General features: G+C 33.6%; 2 protein-coding genes across 4 annotated transcripts; both read left to right on the forward strand.

Annotated features, from left to right (window-relative positions):
* Nucleotides 1-80: 80 nt before the first annotated feature.
* Nucleotides 81-5,512, forward strand: Clbn (Nuclear export mediator factor NEMF homolog Clbn). Its single transcript, XM_066286657.1, has 16 exons — nt 81-297; nt 354-525; nt 1,156-1,492; nt 1,551-1,714; nt 1,763-1,958; nt 2,012-2,193; nt 2,245-2,726; nt 2,957-3,091; nt 3,237-3,331; nt 3,388-3,495; nt 3,556-3,663; nt 3,718-3,916; nt 3,976-4,145; nt 4,776-4,894; nt 4,947-5,200; nt 5,252-5,512. The coding sequence occupies exons 1-16, from the start codon at nt 242-244 to the stop codon at nt 5,448-5,450; spliced, it is 2,976 nt and encodes a 991-aa protein (XP_066142754.1). The 5' UTR covers nt 81-241; the 3' UTR covers nt 5,451-5,512.
* A 4,290-nt stretch (nt 5,513-9,802) lies between these two features.
* LOC136341524 (nose resistant to fluoxetine protein 6-like) lies at nt 9,803-21,175 on the forward strand. Of its 3 annotated transcripts, XR_010732506.1 has the most exons (13): nt 9,803-10,100; nt 11,641-11,855; nt 11,963-12,189; nt 12,242-12,336; nt 12,396-12,592; nt 12,648-12,805; nt 13,867-14,035; nt 17,809-17,940; nt 18,010-18,213; nt 18,406-18,655; nt 19,085-19,167; nt 19,973-20,068; nt 20,125-20,462. XR_010732506.1 is itself a non-coding variant. In XM_066286585.1 (12 exons), exons 1-12 carry the CDS (start codon nt 9,848-9,850, stop codon nt 19,985-19,987), a joined length of 1,998 nt encoding a protein of 665 aa, XP_066142682.1. In that variant the 5' UTR covers nt 9,803-9,847; the 3' UTR covers nt 19,988-20,463. The 3 variants fall into 3 exon arrangements, 2 of the variants coding, with proteins under 2 accessions (XP_066142682.1, XP_066142681.1); XM_066286585.1 differs by having other exon boundaries at nt 19,973-20,463; XM_066286584.1 differs by lacking the exons at nt 19,973-20,068; nt 20,125-20,462 and adding an exon at nt 20,486-21,175 and having other exon boundaries at nt 9,804-10,100.
* Nucleotides 21,176-21,422: the final 247 nt, after the last annotated feature.

The following is a 21,422-nucleotide window of genomic DNA, read 5'->3' on the forward strand; positions in this document are numbered from 1 at the left end:
GTTCTCCTTTACTATTATGTGGAGTTGTGGATAGATGGTGAAAGTATACACTTCGTAAGCAGCTGATTTTGACACTTCCACACGAAGTACAATATAACATTCTCTTTAGTTGCAAATTAAAATTCTAAAGAAAGTGAAAACGAATATTTTCTTGCGTAACTTTTTGCGTCTTTTTTCTGTCTAAACAAAGAACAAAAAAAAAATAACACAATTCTAAATTAATTCAGAGAAATTCATCAAAATGAAGACACGTTTTAACACTCTAGACATTGTTTGTGTTGTTAAAGAACTTCAAAAGTAAGTACTTTACCCTTCCCTAACAGCCTTTACCAAAGGTTTTCTTTTGATTAAAGGTTTATTGGCTTAAGAGTGAATAATATCTACGACATCGACAGTAAGACCTATCTGATAAGGCTGCAAGGTGGAGAACAGAAGCAGGTTATATTGCTGGAATCCGGTAATCGAATACATTCAACAAATTTTGAGTGGCCCAAGAATGTTGCACCTTCAGGTTTTAGCATGAAAGTGAGTTAGTCTCAAAGCTTTAAAATTTTGGTTTAGCCTAGGGGGTGTATATAGAGTAATCATAAGAAATGCCATGAAATGATGATGTTGTTATCTTATTGTGTACAGTGCATATAAAATCACTGTGAGGAATGATTTGGACAATTTTTTAAGGCAATTGGTCCACATATTCCCAAAAGATAGGCATTTAAAATTTGAAAATTGACAAAAACCAGGTACCTCCCCCTTTTACACATTTTTTGGAAAATTTTAAAAATTCAATTGATTCCAGATTTAGTGTTCAGTCCTGTGTGAGAATGATGGGCAGATATTTACCAACTTTTTTTCCATTCCAATATTTAATTCCTGTTTCATTTAATAAATTAAACCTAATTAGAAATATTAGTGTGCTAACTATTCTTAATCACCACATCACTTTTTTTGAAAAAAAAGTCTTGTATATGAAGGCATTAATGCCAATTGCATAAGGTAATTTACACAGGCTTGTCCAACAATACTTATTTCTTATTCTCCATATGTTTAAGATATGGGGCATTCCTTCATTAAATAAGTGATTTTCCCTATAATATATAATTTTCTAGCACACTGGCTTAATCAATATTAACCTAAACATAATGTCTTGATTTTCAGCTGAGAAAACACTTAAAAAACAAACGATTAGAGAGCCTATCCCAACTAGGAGTAGATCGTATTGTTGACCTGCAATTCGGATCGGGCGAAGCCGCTTATCATGTAATTTTGGAGCTCTATGACCGCGGTAACATAGTGCTGACCGACTACGAGATGACCATCTTATATGTTTTAAGGCCACACACTGAAGGGGATAAGGTAAAATTCGCTGTAAGGGAAAAATATCCGCAAAACAGAGCCAGAGAAGAAGAGGGTGTTAGTAAAGAAAAAATTGTGGAGATTTTGGGAAAAACCAAAACAGGTGATCAACTGAAGAAAGTGCTTGTTTCAAATTTAGGTAGGAAGTCGTTTTTAAGATAATTTAAATGATTTGTTTAACAAAATTATTATTGTAGAGTATGGTCCCTCACTCTTGGAGCATGTTTTGTTGAAACAAGGCTTCACAAACTCAACTAAAATCGGGAAAACTTTTCATATAAACCAGGATATTGATAAACTTATGTTGGGTCTTTCTGAAGCTGACTTAATCTTTAAATCAGTGCAAAAAGGTTTGCTTAAGGTATGATTATCTATGTGTCCTTATCAGCAAACTTAACGATTTTTTTAGGGTTTTATAATCCAAAAAAAAGAAGAACGTCCTGCTACTGATACCAAAGAAGTGGAGTACTTTTACTCTAATCAGGAGTTTCATCCAATGCTCTTTGAGCAATATGCCTCCATGCCATATAAAGAATTCGATTCATTTTGCTTAGCTGTAGATGAGTACTTTTCCAGCTTGGAAAGTCAGAAGTTGGAGCTAAAAGGTTTCAGTTCAGTGTATGTTCATGATACGATTTTGCTATTGGGAATTTTGCAGCTGTTCAGAAGGAAAGGGAAGCTATGAAAAAGCTAGAAAATGTTAGGAAAGATCACAGTCAGCGTCTGGTGGGACTGGAAAAAGCTCAGGAGGAGGACAAACAGAAGGCAGAATTGATTACAAGAAACCAAGAGTTGGTGGATCGTACTATACTCTCTGTACAAATGCTTTTGGGACAACAGGTTGAATCAATTGTTATTACTCATTCTTTAATTTATTAACTAAAATTTTAGATGTCTTGGGACAATATTGAAGAAGTAATTGATGAAGCCAGAACCAGAAGTGACCCTAGTGCTTTAGCAATTAAAAAGCTGAAATTAGAAATCAACCACATCAGCATGTTTTTACAAGACCCTTATGCAGAGTCCACAAACATTGATCAATCAAATCAGGAGAATGAAGATGACGATAAAATACCCTCAATGGTGGTAGACTTGGATCTGGATCTGACGGCTTTTGCCAATGCTAGAAGATATTATGATCAAAAACGTACAGCGGCAAAAAAGCAACAGAAGACTATCGAGTCACATACCAAAGCCTTAAAATCTGCGGAAAGAAAGACTAAGCAAACTTTGAAGGATGTGCAAACGATAACAAATATCAACAAAGCGAGAAAGGTGTATTGGTTTGAGAAGTTTTATTGGTTTATTAGTTCCGAGAATTATTTGGTTATTGCGGGACGGGATCAGCAACAAAACGAGCTTATTGTTAAAAGGTGAGAAGATAAATTGTATTTTAAATACCGGAATAGGCCCATTTTTAAGATTCAGTACAGGTAATGGTTAGGCAACTCTTATTTTTTTAATATATATATTTTTTAATGTCTGTTTAAATATGTTTGAATAAATCCTAACAGTTATCCAATACTCTGCTGAATGCAGTCAATTTTTAGCTTTAGTACATGTTTTTTCTGCATTCCACAATTTATTGATGTTTTTCTTTCAGATATATGAAACCTACAGATGTTTACGTTCACGCCGATATTCATGGCGCTAGTAGCGTAGTTATTAAGAATCCTACTGGACTGCCCGTACCCCCAAAAACTTTGAATGAAGCGGGTACCATGGCCATATGTTACAGGTCAGTAAAAGCATTCTTAAAATGCGACGTCTTTTTTTAAAGCTTATATCCAACCAAAACTATCCTGAAGCTCAATAAAATTTTGAACTGTCCATTACAGTATTCTAAATCTACATATTATATGAATTGTATATTGTGTTTCCAGTGTGGCCTGGGACGCCAAAGTAGTAACCAATGCCTATTGGGTGTGGGGCGAACAAGTTAGCAAAACTGCACCCACTGGGGAATATTTGTCCACTGGTTGGTCACTTTTAACGTTATTATTTTACGAAAACATGTAATATGTATTTTTCTAGGAAGCTTCATGATAAGAGGCAAAAAGAATTTCTTGCCACCGTCCCATTTGATTCTGGGTTTGAGCTTTCTATTTCGACTGGAAGATGGATGTATTGAAAAACATTTAGGTAAATCTATATTAAAAAAATGGTTCATTACATGTAAGTAATGATGGTAATAATAATCAGGAGAGCGTAGAGTTATCGCCCAAGAAGGAGACAGCAGTGTCAGTATTCAAGACAGTGAATTGGGCAAGGAAGAGGATGTTGAAGTGCCAGTATTGGATGAAAGTGACGGTACATTTGATTTAAAAAAGTGGTAAAAGTCGTTTTGAGTAGGCCTATTTGCAGAAGATGAAATTAACAAAGACGGGGAAATCGATAAAAAGAATATTGAAAACCTAACTGACAAAAACATAGTTGAAAGTGGAAATATTGAGGAGAAAACTGATGGGGCAGTGCAAGAGGAGTCTTCTTCTGGTAGTGAAGATGAGGAAAATTCCCGATTTCCTGATACACATATAAAAATTCAGCATTCCGGCGGCACCAAGTGTGTTAAACATGAAGCTTTGACTGAGCATTAGGCGTCTGAAAAATGTATTTTTATAGGCAAATTTTAACCGAACCAGTTGTAAAAGACCAGAAACAACAAGACGAAGACAACATCATTTTCCTGGGAGACGATAAACCTGTAATTTTGAAACCCAACCAAACCAAGGCGAGAAGTAGAGGCGTTAGTGAATCGAGCAATAAGGATAGAAGCAACAAGTCTCAGAAGAGTTAGTATTTGATATTATTGTATGCAAACTTTGAATTTGAGTCGAGGAGTTTTTATTCTACTCTTTTTAATTTTGCTTAATTCTTAAGGGTTTCGTAAAAGGATGGGAAGAGTAAAAATATCTCCTGAAGATACCTAGAAAATGTAAATTAAAAATTGCAGAAGTTGCTGACTAAAACGTTGTCATAAAAGCAAGAAAATGTGTATTTTACAAAAAGCTAATAATTAATGTTTTTCTAAAATTATCTATTTAGTTCTTAACTTTTTTTAAACTATTATTAATGTATATGGCGTAGCGGTAATTGGATTCGAGTGGCACTTCAAACAAAAGAATTTTACGTTATTACCCGCAATAATTGAATCACATAATAATCGTAAGTTTAACTAAATTATTACGAAAGAGGCAAATTAATTAAAGCCTCTGCGTCCATCGCTAATGCCATTTTTTTTAGCTTATAAATAATAAAACCGCTCTCAGATTAAAACGCTTAGAACGGTTTTGCGGTAACTGGGTTATGTAAAAGTGTTGATACTTATGGTAGAGTTTTCTCTCAACTTTTAAGGTCATTTAAATCAGGGTTAATTAAATTGTACGCGGTTAGTTTGGTAAAATTTGGTAATTTTTTTTTAGACGAGCCAGTGAAGCAATCTCAAGCAAAGAGAGGGCAAAAAAGCAAGCTTAAGAAAATTAAGGAAAAGTACAAGGATCAGGATGAGGAAGACAGAAGGTTGAGAATGGATGTTTTGCAGGTGATTTCCATGTTATATGAATTAATTACTCGGGAATGATGTTTGTTGTTAGTCCTCAGGCAACCAAAAAGACGTCAAAAAATGTAAGAAAGGTGGTAAAGAACAGCAATCCAGGAATACCAAAAGGGAACCTAGAACGCCTAGGCTGCAAGTGCCTAAAGACTGCAACGATTTGGATGACGATGAACCTACAGTGCAAGCTGATGTGGATATGGTGAATGCTCTCACTGGAATCCCATTAGAGGCAGACGAGTTGCTCTTTGCAGTTCCTGTGATAGCTCCATATAATACCCTAGCAAATTACAAGTAGGTGTCTTGTTAAAGTTATTATGGAGGTTTATTTTATGTATTTTTTAGGTTCAAAGTAAAATTAACCCCGGGCACAGCAAAAAGAGGCAAAGCAGCTAAAACTGCCGTCTCCATGTTTTTCAAAGACAGATCAATAACATCTCGTGAAAAGGATCTTCTAAAAGCGGTAAAAGATGAACAATTGGCGAGAAACATTCCCGGAAAGGTCAAATTATCAGCGCCTAAAATGCAGAACCTCCGAAAGTAGAGTTTTCCCATTCATTTTTAAGTTGGAGTTCATTCGTAATTAAACTTTATAATTGTTGGGACAAATGTGTTTTATTTCGTGCAATACAGAGAAGTGTAAATTAGAGTTGGGAATGCAGCCGGTATGTATCTAGAGATGCAAAAATATGACCGTCAAAAGTTTTTTGAAGGGGGCTCATCAGGAGAAATGTTTCGTTCCATCATTGTATACCGATCTCAGATATTTAGTACATCTGGCAACGTTGCCGCAGTGTTGCTATTTTATAATGTGGTTATGCGAGATTATGTTATGAGTCATCCCTTAGTTAACAAACTAAGTTGAAATTAAGTAAAAGACGTATATAATTTTTTTATTTTTTATGACTAAGAAAATTACATTAGTTTGTTTTGATTTGAACCGACTCCGCATTCCGACTTTTATGTTATACTATCTGATTCGTGATTCTCCGTTTTTGGCTTTAGACATTAGCAGCATTCCTTATTAACCAGATTAACTTAAACTGTACTCCTATTTTATTAAAATTATTTCCACTTACAAAGTGTCTAATTCAAGGTTCGAAATCAAACAAATATATGAAGCTTTACTTACGAGAGAATATCTTTCAATTTATATTCCTGAGCTTATACAAGCGCAAGTAAATGAGACTTAAGTTTGAAATAGGTAAAGTTTCGTTAATGAGTAACGAGATACTTGGCAAAATAATGCAAGTGAGACACTCTGTATAACATTCCACGCAAACCCTAAGGCAATACTCGTAAATATCCATAGTAGTATAGCCTTGAGGTTTGCTACTTGGTGAGAAATGGCGTATCCGTAGGATATGTACATCCTTAAATGAATATGCTTTTAAGGAAATTTCGACAGAAATTTTTTTTGCTACATGGGCATGTACCAATTTTATAGTATGGAAATATATATATAATCGGTCGAAAAACAAAAAAGTTGACCATATACGCACTAAGCGGGTACCCGTATTATCATACGGTTGACACTGCGAATAGAAATAAAGTCTCCCTGTAAGTGAACATATATTTATATCGGACGCAGTCAATCGGATAGCTGGCCGCATCATGGGTACCCGCCTTATGCGTACAGGCTCTTAACATGAGTGAAACTTGTCCTAAAAACACCCCCTATACTTTCAGAATTTCAGAACTTTATATCGACTACTGAGACATTCTCTATATGTACTGTATGTTTAAAAAAAGGCAATTACATGACTTTTATGCATAACATTATCAATAAAATACATATACAATATTTTCAAATTTACGTTGTAGAATTTCCAATCCTTGGATAATATGGGCGCCAAATTCCGTTCAATGCTATTGAGGAGCTCAAAACTATATAGTTAATTCGCAAATTTTTACATCTGAAAATGAATATAAAAAAGCAAATGAGCAAAAAAAAAAGCAATGGAGATAAATTCTTATTCATTTATTTTTCATGAGATCTTGCATAGCAATTTAATGGTAGTAAATATGGCAAGTGCCTTTCTAATCGACTCTCGACTAAATAGCTGTATTGTGGGTATTAACATTCAAGTTTAATTAAAAGCAAATCAAACCTCCTTGAATTTTAAATCTATAAACAATAATGTATATATATATATATATATATATATATATATATATATATATATATATATTATATTAAATATTGGAACATCGGGGAAAGAAAAAAAGACTTGAAATACAAGCAGACAACCTTTGAGGCAAATGAGACGAAACGCTGCTCCATGAGCCAACCTAGGTTTAGTGAGTCATGGATATCGTCTGCATATTATTTTACCATGAATCAGAATTTACATAAATAAAACTGCAAAAAGTCTAATCAATATTGTACTATGTAAGTCAAAGAACTAAATTATAAAAATTCGGCCTTCTAAAACGAGTTTTAGGTGAAGGAGATCGCCGGTTGTTTAAGTTTTTCTAACTCTGATTCTCTTTATTTCTAGTGAATGAAAAACTTCATGATTATGATACTTCGAATTATATTATATGTCAGACATAGATTTTAAATAATTATAGAAATTTCAATAGCGAGTAACTTTTTCTCCAAGATTTCTTTCGGATGTAGGCAGGGTCGGCCTTAGCAGGTATGGCGCTCTGGACAAAGTTTTTAATCATGACCTCCCTAGCCTCAAGAATAAACGGCCGTCCAGGAAAGTACCTCCTTCCCCATAAGGAGGATACTAAATATGTGATTAGTTCATTTCCGACCATGTGCATATCTTTCGTACCTCCTGATTAGATTTATTTTTACATAAATCTACGAATTACTTAGGCTTAAAAACTGGGTAAAATGAAGTACATAATTATTTTGGTTCCTAAAGTGGTAAACAACAACTGAAAGGACTGGCCAGGCGAAGCCAATGAATAATAAATAAGTTACGATTTTAATTTTAATTGGCAATAATTGTACTACACAATTAAATATTATTAGGAGTATGAAAACTAGATACGGCATTACGTAGTCATATAATAACGATAAAAACAATGGAGTCGAGGGTCTTATGCACTTCGTATTATTAAAACTTGCCGGTCATTAGATATCCATTAGGTAGGTACTATAACGCGGCTTTTCGGTCAAGCTGGACCTATTGATTTTTCTTACATTTGCTATTTTTCAATGTGCGTTTTTGTCTTTAATTTACGACTGTGGGCTATCTTATTATCATTAGTCCTCGTTGAGAGGCTGCATTGAAATCCGGTCTTGTGGAGGGTTTTAGCTCAAAAAATGTACGATGTAATGATGCAACATGAGTCAGGGAGACAATTTGAGCTCATGACATTTTGTGTATTTGCCAAAGGCGAAAAACACAAAATTCCCGATTTTGATTAAAGGCGGAAAACTTTGAGTGAGACGCGTCGTTTTTGAGAAAATAGTTTTGATCGCATATTTTTAGTAAGTTTTTCTCCCAATTTCATCGATGTTGTACGACCTATTTGTCGATACCGAAATATACCAATAGTAGGAATCGAAAATTTCAACACTCCGTATACTGTCATTTTTTACATTTTAAAAGAGCTCTTGGTTGCTTAGATTTCTTGATATAGAGTCTTAATTTTTTTTTAATTTCTAGTCTATACGGTTCTTGGAAATTCAATTTATTCTTCATTAGGAGCCTATTTTTATCTGCTTGAGGATACGCATTCGCATTCTTAAAAAAGATCATTTTCTTACGTATGCGAACAAGTTTTGACATCAAATATTCTGCAAACCACAAGCTTTTGATGCCATTCAATTATTTCCAAAAAATAAATAAATCATACATGAAATAATCGTCAGCAAATCAAGAAATATTGCTATTAAAAATATTGGTATTTTTGTCATCTCTTAACTGTAATACCAGTTTTCGGTCTTGGTAGGTAGGTATCAAGATACATTTTCCATATATAGTCACTGTTGCCAGGTATAAAAAAAATCAGCTTGCCCAGGTCAGTACCATTCAGTTTTGTTAAATTGTATCTTTTGACCCATTCAATAAAGGGAATGCCAAATTTTATTTAACAGCGATTTCAATTTATTTACCAGTGGCACTCAACTACAAATGGAAATTCAGTTGTAGATAGGTTCAGCTGTATCTACCTACAAGTGAATTTGTACTGAAAAATTTTCCAAATTTTCAACATTTATATTTGTCATTTTATAACTAGGCTTGTTGCTCCACCGATTTTAATAAAGCTTTAAAATGCAAATTTTCTTCTTGTGTTTTGTTTGAGTATTGAGTTTTGCATTTTATTGCGACTTGGCAGGGGCGCACTAGAGGGAACACCTGCACTTTGCCAAAGTTTACTGATTGCAGCATAGTTTTAGTCGCTAGTGGAAAAAACTATAGAATCTTTTAGATTATTCAGTTTGGGAATAACGCCTTACACAAGTAGGGGTTGTTGAAGGGATGCAATTGCACGTTATTCTTAGTTATGAGTAACTCAGAATAACATTCACGCCTTACTAAAGTCTCGAACGAACACAACGTTCCGAGGCTAAATCTGTCGCCGTCTTCAGAATCTCAGAAAAATTAGTGGAAAAATGGCAATAAACGATAAAATAAACCGTTTGAAGGGTATTGCGTGAAAAAAAATTTTCATTTTATATTTTTCTAATCAATTAAGCTTTTTCAATGTTTTAAATTTCAAATATTTCAAATCAAATGAATAAAATATTTTGTAAAATTAAATTTATAAGCGTTTAACTATATAAGATTTTGTCTGGCACTAAACTTGATATTTGATGACTCTGGTTCACTAACAAAGAATCTGAATCTGTGTTTGGTCCATTTGAAGGACACGAAGGCGACCACCGCTTATTTGTAGTCTATAAGCTTATAAAAGCTCCTTCGTTCATACAATTTTTCCATTGTACCTGTGGGAAATGTACAAGTTGCTACTTTTATGATTGTTTTAACGGAGTTTTCGCTCAAAATGCGGACTTCATTAAGTTTAAAAATGCAATTTTTGAAGGTCTTTGTTTCGGTGCTTCTTCTGAGCAGTGTGACTTCAACGGGACATAGATACTTTCGAAGTGATTTTGACTTGTTTCCGGAACTTCCTTTGGGGGTTCCAAATAGTGAAAATTCGGTGTGTAGACAGCAAAGCGACTTGTTTGTGGATAATTTGAAAAATTTCACTTTATGGGCGCATGAGAGTAAGTGTCGGTGTTTAGGAATTACTCCAATGCAGGGCATTGGTGCATTGTAAGAATATTGTATGTGAGGATATTGAGTAATTTTGAGATTACTTCCATAAAATTGGAAAACTATGAAAAATAGTATATACAAATAATTATTGTAAAATATATTGTTGCGTTTTAATAATGTTTGAAGTGATAACTAACAGTGATGGATCTAGGGGTAAGGCGTCAAAAGTGCACAGCAAATCCATGTACGCTTTGGGTTCCAAAAGGCCCAGCACCGCGCTGCCCGGCAATGTCTTCGCCTCTGTTCACCCGAATCAATATGCAATATGTCAGTGACGCACCTCAATGCTTCAGCACTCAAATTTGTTGAAATGATAGAGAACTTTTAGAGTCTACGGACTAATTCGACCAAATCAATCTCAAAAGTGCGTTATGAAGGGTGAAAAGGTGATTTTCAGTTCTCAGAGGGACATGGCTATTATTTGTTTTGATCGGGATACTCACTGGGGAATCTATTGGTGTATGTTTTAATTGGCGGGATGACGGAGTATAAGAAGATTTGAAACGGCAAATTTAATTTATATAAAATATAATAGTAAATAAAATTTTCCTAAATTTCTTTAATTATTTGCCTTACACTGGGACCTTTTATGCTCAATTTTACTATATATCTGTCTGTAATAATTAGTTGTAACAAATGAAATGGATTGAAGAAAAGATTGGCCAGGAAATTTGTATTTTATAAATCAATTTTACTTCATAGTCATGATGCCTCTTTCTGTCTATGCGTTTATGAAGTGAATAAATTAGTTATTATAACAGGTTTGATAAAAGATGAGTCAAAGATGAATATGAAGGTGATAACAGTTGTTCGAAATTTTGATGAATGATTAAAATCAAAACCACTATAACCACATTTCACGCAGTTTCAGTCAAAACTTGATTAAACTAGAAAAAACTGGTATTACCTATTAGCCTTAGACAATTCTAGATTTTTGACTCGTTTTATTGTTTTAATAATTTAAAACGACAATTCTACTAATAATAAAATATTAAAGATTAATATAAAACGAAAACATTCGGAATGATGACTAATTTTTTCTTTTCATAAGAACAGTTAAATGTTAAAAATTGTAAATTTGAACCCAAAAATTTAATCGAATTCTCCTCAATTTCTTGACTTTATTTCTTCTTTTGATCATTTTTTTGCTGTTAACCTCTTTATTTCTCCATTTCAAGGTTTTAGAGCCATAATACAGGTAATTTTAATTTACCTTAACGTCGCGATCCTTTTTAAGATATATTACCTACTTATCTGCAAAAAAAGCATTTTTTAAATGATTTGTTGCAGGTGCTATAAACAACAATGACCAAAATTAGATTGTTGCAAATAAATTACTACTACAAATCCTGCATCTATTGATTTCTCGCTAATTACACATAATCGTGACAACAATGCAACTTATGGTACTATTATTAGTGAAATCCGGCTGTTAATGCATTCAGCAATATTTTTTTTTATGATGAACAACTTCTTCCACCCTTTTAGTGTGGGACTCCACTGCCAAAGCCTCGACAGGCGTCCTTCGGGGCAATATTTTTCAAATGGGGCACTTTGAGCAATGCACAACTGCGCAAGCTCCTTTTGAAACCCAATACTGTTTGGGTACTATTACCATGCACGTTCCAAGTTTGGAAAATCCAGAAAGGGACCACTTGGCTATTCATTATGATCCTATGGACTCGGTTTTGGACACGCTATATGTAAGTAAGTACCAACAGTCTCTAGGTACCTTAAAAAGCAAAAAGGCTTTGCATATCAGCACGAATGTTTATTTTTCTTGGTTATAGAATATCTTGCTTGATTGCAGAGGTACAAAGATATTACAAAACAACCAAGAGATACCGTGAATTTGGGTTGGTGCGTTCCTGCTTCCTGCACCCTGCAGGAGCTACAATGGTCCTTGAATAAATATGTGCAAAACGCGGATACACCCTTAAAGACTAAAAATGTGACCTTTACCGCCAACATCCAAAAAGAATTTTGTTCCAGGAAATCTGATAAACAATTCTACAGTCCTGCTGATTATTCTTTTGGGTAAAACTCTCTCCTCAACAATATAACAAACTTTTATGGGAAATATTTCCAGATTATTAACATTTATTTTTATAATTTTGGTGATTTTGTCAACCACATACGACTTCCAATCAAAGAAATCGAAATCTGATGAAAAGGCTAAAAAGAGTAAGTATGGCACATCAGCAAAAGTACATTTTGAATAACAATGCCTATCGGGAACACAGAAACTCTTAGGCAAAAGCTGCTTCTTTCGTTCTCTGCAAGAGAAAATTTCACGGAAATGACACACATGGAGACTACAAATCCAGATTTGAACATTCTGTATGGATTGAGGACCATTTCTATATTGGTCATCATTATGGATCATCGATTTGGAGTTTTCACTTCTTCCGCTTTAATGAATTTCAATTACGTAGAACAAGTGAGCTTTCCACTAAGTTTCTGATTATTTAATTACGATTTTAAATTACGTTCAGCAATACAGGTCTCCATTCGCAAGCATAATTTTCCATGGAGATTTATTTGTGGACACATTTTTTCTGTTGAGTGGACTATTGGTGGCCTATGGACTGTTAAGTCAGTTCGACAAAAAGATGGTTAATCCCGGGTTTATAGTCTTTCTTCGGTATATAAGGTAAGAGCGAGTAATTCTTTACGCGTGAAGTAGATAAATAAATAATCGTGATGCGATTTACTCTAGAAAAGTAATGTGAAAGACTGTAAAAATATAGTATTTTCGTACAAGGTAGATAAAAATGTTGTATTTTGAGACTAAGAAAAAGAAGAAGATCTGAAAGAAATTCCTCTGTTAGCCTTTTGTGTAAATATTTTTGAGTCGGCGAACTGATCGGAAATGACCGTACCTGACCAGGTTACGGCTCTTCGTTCAGATTCCCGTATGAGACCGGGATCGGAATGGTGCGAGTCTCTTGCAGTAATTGTAATGTAATATACTGTAACAAAGCTCAGTTATTTACAATTTTGCAATTAGCTTCCAAGTAGTTATTTTTTTTCTTATGCAAAAATACCCTTTCATTTGGTAATCCCCAGTTTAATCCAAGTGTAAATTTCAACTTTAAGTTTAATTGACAATAATTGTTATTTGTAAAGGAACATTTGGAACAAAAACCTACGCAATAATAAAGTAATTAGTGACGGTGTTAAAAGATTTTTATTCGATATTGTTTATTCCTTTGTTCATCATAGCATGAAAGGAAAAAACCGTGTTTGCATCAAAAACTAACCTAACGCAAAATTATTTATGCTTATATATAGCTTCCATATATGTGTTAGTTTAATTCCTAAAAATGTACTAATGGTGATTAAAAAATAATTACAAATATTTAATTTTATTTAAAAAGGAGAAAAAAACTAGGTAATGGCTAGACATAACATAGAACAGTTTAGTTTTATTCCTTATTACTATTACATATGAAACACGACTATCCGATTCAATTCTTGTCTTTGCATTCAATATTATAAACAAAGCCGCCAAGTTCTAGAGCAAATAAAGAAGGAATAGATAAATATTTATTTTCCAAAGTTATATTGGGAACATTGGTTTCAATGAGCGTAAGCTACATTATGTGCTCAATTGTGAAGTTAAAACAATTAATAAAATATTTGTTTAAAATAATTGTTTGTTTTCTCAGCGGGCCCGAAAACACGTAGAATAAGATATTTTTTTGGTTTTAGGTTAACTCCAGTCTACGCTTTCGTAATATTTTATTACGCCACAGTGTTCAACTATACGGGAAAGGGGCCTCTTTGGAAAGTGATTGCTGGGGCTGATTCTGAAGACTGCAAACACAACTGGTGGACAAACTTGCTTTATATTAACAACTACGTAAATCCAGACCATATGGTAAGGTCCGTTAGCACTGGAAACAACCTTCTCTTCTGTAAAGTTGTTTCGCTGGAATTAATCGATCTCCCAAACAGTTCTTTTCCCGATGGCAAGCTTGATAATATGTTAGTTAAAATAATAAAAAATAAAAACGCAGCTAATGTGGATTTAAATTTAAAAAATTGACTACTAATTCTGCTGAATCATATTCCAATACAACATTCAACACCTGAAAGCAAATAATATTTATTATATTCAATATCCTTGAAAATTGAAAAATGATTTCATTATGTCATTTTTAACTTTCGCTTTTGCTGCAAATGTGTGCGATCGCCATCGTGTGGGTTCAATTGTAATGTGTAGTTTCACATTATCATAGCAATTTCATGAAATTTATTAGTATAAAATCGCTTATATGCAGATTATTAAAACCCCTTGAATGGATTAGTTATCTGTTTTTCCCATGCCAGATTGACTTAATCGGTTTTTTGCCTTCACCCTAAGTCACACCTAAATTGATTGCTTTTGGATGTATAAACTTAAAATGGGTGCTTTAAAATGATTTGAACTTTTAGTTGTTCGTTAAGAGTATCACTTTTAAACGGCCTTGATTGATAAATGTTGGCAGAAAAAAATAGTTGCGTGTAAGATTACAATACCTTTCTTGCTCGAGCAAAAAGTATATTAAGCGAGGTGGGTTTGTTTCCAATAATATGCGGTAAATTCAGATAGAAGAATCTAAACCTTAAGTTTCGTTTCACAATTCAACCATTAACAGTACCTAGGTATAGTAAATGCAGAGTACAAAAAACAATAAAATTACCCAGTTTTGGAAATAGTTATAATGTCGAATAAATACAACTGTGCATCCTATAAGTTGCATCAACGATGAGGTATTTCAGTGCATTCACTTTGATTTTAGTTCAGTTTTAAAATTGAAAAAATAAGTGATAAAGAGACGTCGTATCTCAGAATCTAAAAGGGATATTACAATCCGATTTTCATATGCTAAGGTATATTTCTTTGATCTGTCAAAGGCGTTTGGCTTTGTCTTACGATATTGTAGGCAAACAACGAATTTTAACGTTTAAAATTGTGTAGTTTGTGTACATAATGAAGCATGCAGACAATTTACTTTTATGACTATGAATACTTAAGAATATAAAGCTAATTTTGTATGAAAGATAAATTTTCGGGATAAAAACTAAAAAGGCGAACAACTAAATTTAGAGGAATCGGCTCATAATATGAAAGTTGCTATCAAGGCCTCACTCTTGAAACAAACTAGATGTTTTGAAATACCTATCAATATCGTCAAATTCTGTGAAAAATATATAAAAAGAATATTTTTATTCGGGTTATTGATATTCTTAAAATGATTATCCAACCTACTAATTGATTGGTTCGTGAAAAAATGTGAAAACTACCGCCAAGGTTGCTGAACTCTCAGCTAGTTAGGTACCTACATTCTTATAGTATTTAATTCAATTGTTAAATAGCCAGATTTCATGAAGAACTTTTAAGATCAACTAACATAGCAAGAGGTGTTTTTCTCCCTTTTTTGGTTTATATTTTTCCTTCAAATTATCGTTAATATTTAGAAAAAAAGGTACTCCTTATTTATGTTCTTCATGATTTGGATTAGGCACACTTTCAGTCACCATTTTGTCGTGAATTACAACTATAATAAATAAATAATATTTAAATTATGCAAGTATAACTACTGATTAGTGTTTAGAAATAATAGAGCTTGCACAAATTAAATAAAATAAGGGCAACTGCAATTATTTTGCTTTTTAAAACCTTGGATATTTCGCCATAAATATGTGATATACATACATATCGACTTCCTTAAGAGTTGTTTCGGAAAATAATTATAGGAGACTTTTCTACAATAATATGTCCATGATACACCTAATATGTCGCTTGATTATTCAACGTTAATTATGTGAAATTCGTTATGTATTCTAGTACAGGAATACCCCATTTTTGAAAAATCAATACACACTTCATAGCAACATTAATTATTAACTATTTACCCATGGGCAATTATTTTTGGGCTGGACGAAACTCTGCACTTATCTTATGTTTTAAAAATTTCCAACTTAATTAAAGAATTTGTGTTGTTTTTAAATAAGATATCGACACAAAGTTAACCTTCTTAAAGTAAATTCCAAGAAATTAAAATTTTTAAATTCCGTCAAATTTGTTATTTTTAAAAATTTTTTAAAGAACTGACACAACGATTGACAATGCTGAATTCCCACATTAATAATACGGTTAGATAACAAACATCTTAATCCAAATTAACGGAGCCCCACTTTCTACATTTCTGTAATGAGCGTACCCACTACGTATTTGCAGCATTATTCATAATTTTCTATTTACGCACACTTCTTCGGTAAAAGTACCAGCAACCACATTAATTACATAAATTCGTCGTTCGCGCATAAATATGCAATAAAAAATGTAAATATTACGCGAATTGTTTCTAGTTCATACAAACTTTAATCAGTGATTTCATAATGTCTTTGAATTGTTGGATGATAGACGCAGATAGAGGTAGACTGATATAACTTTACGTTGAAATTTAAAAAAATTATCTAACGTCGACTTTTTCGGATTTTGGTGGTATATGCAAGAGTTTGGCAAGTGACGAAATCGCACGGTACAGGTGGTCAAGCAAAGTAGGTTAACGATCTTTACAAAAGATCAATGTTGATGAGTGAAAGTATTTAATAAAGCACTGTTATGTTGGTTTGATAACAGCGAATTGAACTAGATTGCAGGGCCATAGCTATAGTTTTTTCACATTGTCCAACATCAATATTGGAGTAAAAGATCATTCAAATTAATCAGGAATTCAATCATTTTCCTACCAGGAAACTCCTAATCGTGTAGATAGTAATGAGGCATTGGGTAAGTATCAAATGATTAATATTAAGTAACTCACATAAGATTGTGCAACATAACTCACATTTCTGTATTATTTGTGTAAAACATGATAGTCCGGACAAACATTTAAAACATAATATATATGTTTTATATCTCAGATTTACATGCTTTTTGGTAATTTTTCAGATCAAAAATGATAAAAAAATAATCGTTAATAAGTATGTTAAGAAATTTCTCAATTCATTATACGAATTTCATGTAAAACCCGATAGCTTCGTGGCTGTGCAAGAAACCTCCTCTTCTCAATGCGGAACTGTAACTGGTTTAGCTCCTCATATCCCAGACTAATGGTACCTGAGTGTTTGTCTATTTATTCTTCGACATCTTATAACGAGTGCCGTTTCTATCGTTTTCAGATTACAGTGTCTTATAACAACGTAATCGCTGACCTACATTTTCGGTCTCTTGAGGAGATTATCTCATTATTAATTTATTACTACTAATTCACTGAGTTAAGTGGACCGTGACGAAAGAAGTGAAGAATGCAAATTATTCGTAAAGTTTAGTTTTTTCAAAAGTTTCATATTTGATTTTGTAACACAACTCTGTAAACTTCTCTTTTTCTACACATTTTAACAGTCAGTTTAAATAACATCCTTAAGGTCAACATCTCCGAAACTGAACGTGATAAATTGATCAGCCGAGGATCTTGATTGGTTTCAATATTCAAAAATGCCTCACGCAAAGAAAACAATGAATGCTGATGTTTTTTCAGCAACCATTACTTACAAATATATATTTCAAATTCCTTGAACTTCTTCTATACTGCCATTGAAATTCTAAACATCTCTGGACCAGTAACTTGCTATGAGCACAACGAATTTCTTCTGTTTCAGTGTATGACCCATGCTTGGTACCTGCCCTGTGACTTTCATTATTTCATTATAGCTGTGGGAATCTGCATTCTAATCAAAAAGGAAAAAAAATTGGGTCTCAGCTCCCTGCTGACCACGATTCTCATATCCATGGTAAATCTCATTGGTTTTCTCCTACTGGAAACAATTTCTAAATACATATATGTTTCATCCGTTTTCTAGGCTATTCCATTCATATTAACTGTGGTCTACCACCGCCCTCCGACCCTGATGTTCTATCCAGACTTCTTGAAAGCACCAAAAGTTCACACAGATTTTTTATTGACGTACAGCAAATCCCATACGAGAGCCACCCCGTATTTCGTTGGAATGTTGGGAGGGTATCTTTATTATAAAATGAAGGGACAAAGTTATCATATATGTCGGGTAAGTAGAGGTATTTAAAACGCACACCATACATGTAATTAATTTAGATACATAGGCATTCTCAGGGAAAAAGTGTTTTCTAGAATCAAACCCAGGGTCCGTCACTCTAATCCAAGGATCAGTTACCAGTTTGAAAACAAATTTTCAATTTTCGTGCTTTGATCGTCAAATAACTTTCCTTTATCATTTCAGAGGAAATCCGTCATAATAGTCGTTCTATCCCTCGCCTCCCTAGCGGCCGCAGTGTTTAGTGGAGCAGTCTTTTACGACCCTTACCATCCCTACAACCCCTACACATCGGGGGCTTACGCAGGGCTCCATAGGGCTTTATGGGCCTTGGGTACCATAGGGTTGATGTACGTGGCCAGTTACGGACATGCCAGCTTAATTTCGAAGGTTCTTTCGTGGTCTCCCTGGGTTCCTTTGAGCAAATTGCAATATGGTAAGAAACAGAAATTCTAAATTAGTGTAGGTCTATTGGTTAGAAGTATTGCCGCAAATTTATATTGCATCATTACATATAATGATCTAATATGTTTTAATGTTATAGTCAACTTAATAAATAATGGAATTAAAAATCTGTTTCCTGGAACTACCTTAGTAACAACTGATCTAGAATTTTTTTTTAATGTATTTTTTTATTTGTTTGATAAGATGAATTTTTTCAGGTAAATTTAAAAGGTTTTTCAGAATTTGTAAGTGAATTGAGGAAAACCAACCCAAACCTGAAGTATGAATACTTGGCATCTCTATAATAATTAAAATCCAAAGTTCGCATATTTACGATCTTTGCAGCAAAGTTAAATTTCCATAAAAGTTTTTATTTTAATTTTGCAGCTTATAGTTCTGATGACTTTTGTTTTTGTTGCAGGGGCCTACCTAATCCACATGCAATTTCAACTCAGGTCAGCAGCTAGTTTTATGAGCCCCAGATATATCACATATTTTGATTTGGTAAGTACCCGTTTTATTTTATAATTATTCGTACCAGTGGGATCAGAGTTCCTTAAAAATAAGAGATATTGTGATTGAAACAAATGTAGAAGACATTTTTCACACTTAAAGAATATGAAGAGTCGTAGAAGAGTGCCAGAATCAAATTTGAACAGTTGATATGAAGAGTAATGACCTGCAAGTGTAATGGGAGAGAATTCTCTAAGAAGTTATATAGAAGAGAATCGAGGAAGTGAGGTGATTAGAAATGTTCCAAGAAAAGCGATATTCAAGAAATAACAAAACTCAATGTTAGTTCCTGAAAAGAGGAAGAAAGATGACAGAATACATCCAAAAATGAAGCTATGAATTTGATGTTAATACCGTGACAACTCCAAGAAGGGGAAAGAATATTTACAACAAAGATTGGAAACATAGTCGGAAAGGTGGCATTGAGGATGCCAAACAATACATAAAATAAAGAGAGAAAATATTCTCTAAACATCCAGAAGATGAATGCCTATTGAAGGCGATCGGAAAGGTCTGGTGAAGTCTTATTAACGGGCCACAATTGCAAGTAAAGTAAAAGATATTTAATCGAAAATATTGATAGAGCAGTTAATTATTATTGTAAAAATCGGGAATAAGGAAAAAAAATTGTCCCAATTTGTGATAAATTCCACAGGAATTCCTGTATAATACGCATTTTTCTTTCTACAAACACGGGTTAATACTCTGACAAGCATTGCTCCTTTAAATCAGCACGAACGAATTGCAAACATTGCACACAGACCATTCTAATCCCTGCACATCACTCTAATTGCAGAACAAACACCAATAGCAGCTTTATTAACACAATACCCTCCACTTGCATTATGTCTTATTATTCTCCTCATCTTCAAGAGTACCTCCTGACCCATGTGTATGGTAAATTACAATACGGTACATGATTTGAATAATGCATTCGATTCTTTGCAGGCAAGGTCGAAATACTGTTCAAACCAAATAACAACAATTACCGACCGTCGCTAAAATATTTACTTTTGAAAGTGATTCTTGGAACATACAAAAAAAAACACTGTAGGGCTTAATTAGTCTTAAAGAGTTCTAAAGATACTTAGAGATAATTCGCTTTTCCGAAGTAAATTGGCGTGTTGGGCAATTTTTAGCCTTGTGTATGGTCCAATGTTAACAGCTATATAATTCGAAGAAGCATTGAAATTTTCTTAGCTATTAATGGTTGCCTTCATTAAAATGACTCAAGGGATAATTTCGCAGAGAAGCGAATATATGCAATTTTTTCTCTTAAAAAAAAAAGAGTTGTATTATATTTTTTCAGATAAGCTTAGCAGCCTCCGACATGGTAATGGCATTCATCTGCGCCCTTGCTCTATATCTCATGATAGAGGCTCCTTTCAGGAAAATCTTCAAAGAGCTTCTGATGCCGAAACGTGAGCCGAAAAGCGAGAAATTGGAGGAGTCAAATCAGCACAACGGATCTGTTATGACTGTTAGTACCCTAGATAGTTGTGATATAAGTAGGGTTCCCAATCAGCACCACAATAATAACTCTGTGCAAGATAGTAAGTTGTAAGCTGATTAGTGATATGGATTATAGCGTTTAGTAGTTTAACGATGCTGACAGAGCGTTGACTAAGTATTATAGTTTTAAGTCTAGGTTCTAGCCTTATGGTATTTTATGCTAGGAAAATTGAGAAAGCTCTCTTATATTTGATTGAATTAGGTGCCACAAAAACTCGATTTCGCTCAATCCATTAAGTTTAAGTCACGAGTTGTAGTTTTAACGAACTTTTAAAAGTATAATATTTAAAATTACTTGTAGTATTATGTAAATACTCTAGCGGCTAGCTGTATAAATGACATCTCGTATTGACTAAGTAGTTAAAAATAGTATAATGTAGGAAAACAACTAGAAATGTCTAATTTAAAAATATTTAATTAATATAACGGATTTACTTGAAACTAGACATTAAAGAAAGTCCAAATAAGAAAACGTCGTTAACTGATATTCTGGAATTATTATTGCCATAGAATCTTCCACGAGTCTCTTTGGGGCAAGTGAAATTTAGGCCAAGAAAGGTTCAATTTGAGAAGGAACAACTGTGTAACTTACCAATATTTTGGGAGACTCCCAAACATGGGTCAGGCTGAAAGATAATTTGAACTTAGAAGATATATGCTCAGATGGAGACGAATTTGGCAGTTGAACGCTGAGAAGCGTTTTCTATTGCCACACGAAGAGCACTGCTAATACC

This window comes from Euwallacea fornicatus, chromosome 10 (genome assembly GCF_040115645.1).
Source record: "Euwallacea fornicatus isolate EFF26 chromosome 10, ASM4011564v1, whole genome shotgun sequence".
NCBI classification, from domain to species: Eukaryota; Metazoa; Arthropoda; class Insecta; order Coleoptera; family Curculionidae; genus Euwallacea; species Euwallacea fornicatus.

Bases quoted from the DNA above. Each gene is read 5' to 3' on its own strand.
- Clbn (XM_066286657.1), top strand. From the start codon at position 242: ATGAAGACACGTTTTAACACTCTAGACATTGTTTGTGTTGTTAAAGAA. The intron at 2,727-2,956 runs GTGAGAAGATAA...TTTTTCTTTCAG, and splicing joins AACGAGCTTATTGTTAAAAG to ATATATGAAACCTACAGATG. The intron at 3,332-3,387 runs GTTGGTCACTTT...GTATTTTTCTAG, and splicing joins TGGGGAATATTTGTCCACTG to GAAGCTTCATGATAAGAGGC.
- LOC136341524 (XM_066286584.1), top strand. From the start codon at position 9,848: ATGATTGTTTTAACGGAGTTTTCGCTCAAAATGCGGACTTCATTAAGT. The intron at 10,101-11,640 runs GTAAGTGTCGGT...CCACCCTTTTAG, and splicing joins CACTTTATGGGCGCATGAGA to TGTGGGACTCCACTGCCAAA. The intron at 17,941-18,009 runs GTAAATCTCATT...TCCGTTTTCTAG, and splicing joins CCACGATTCTCATATCCATG to GCTATTCCATTCATATTAAC.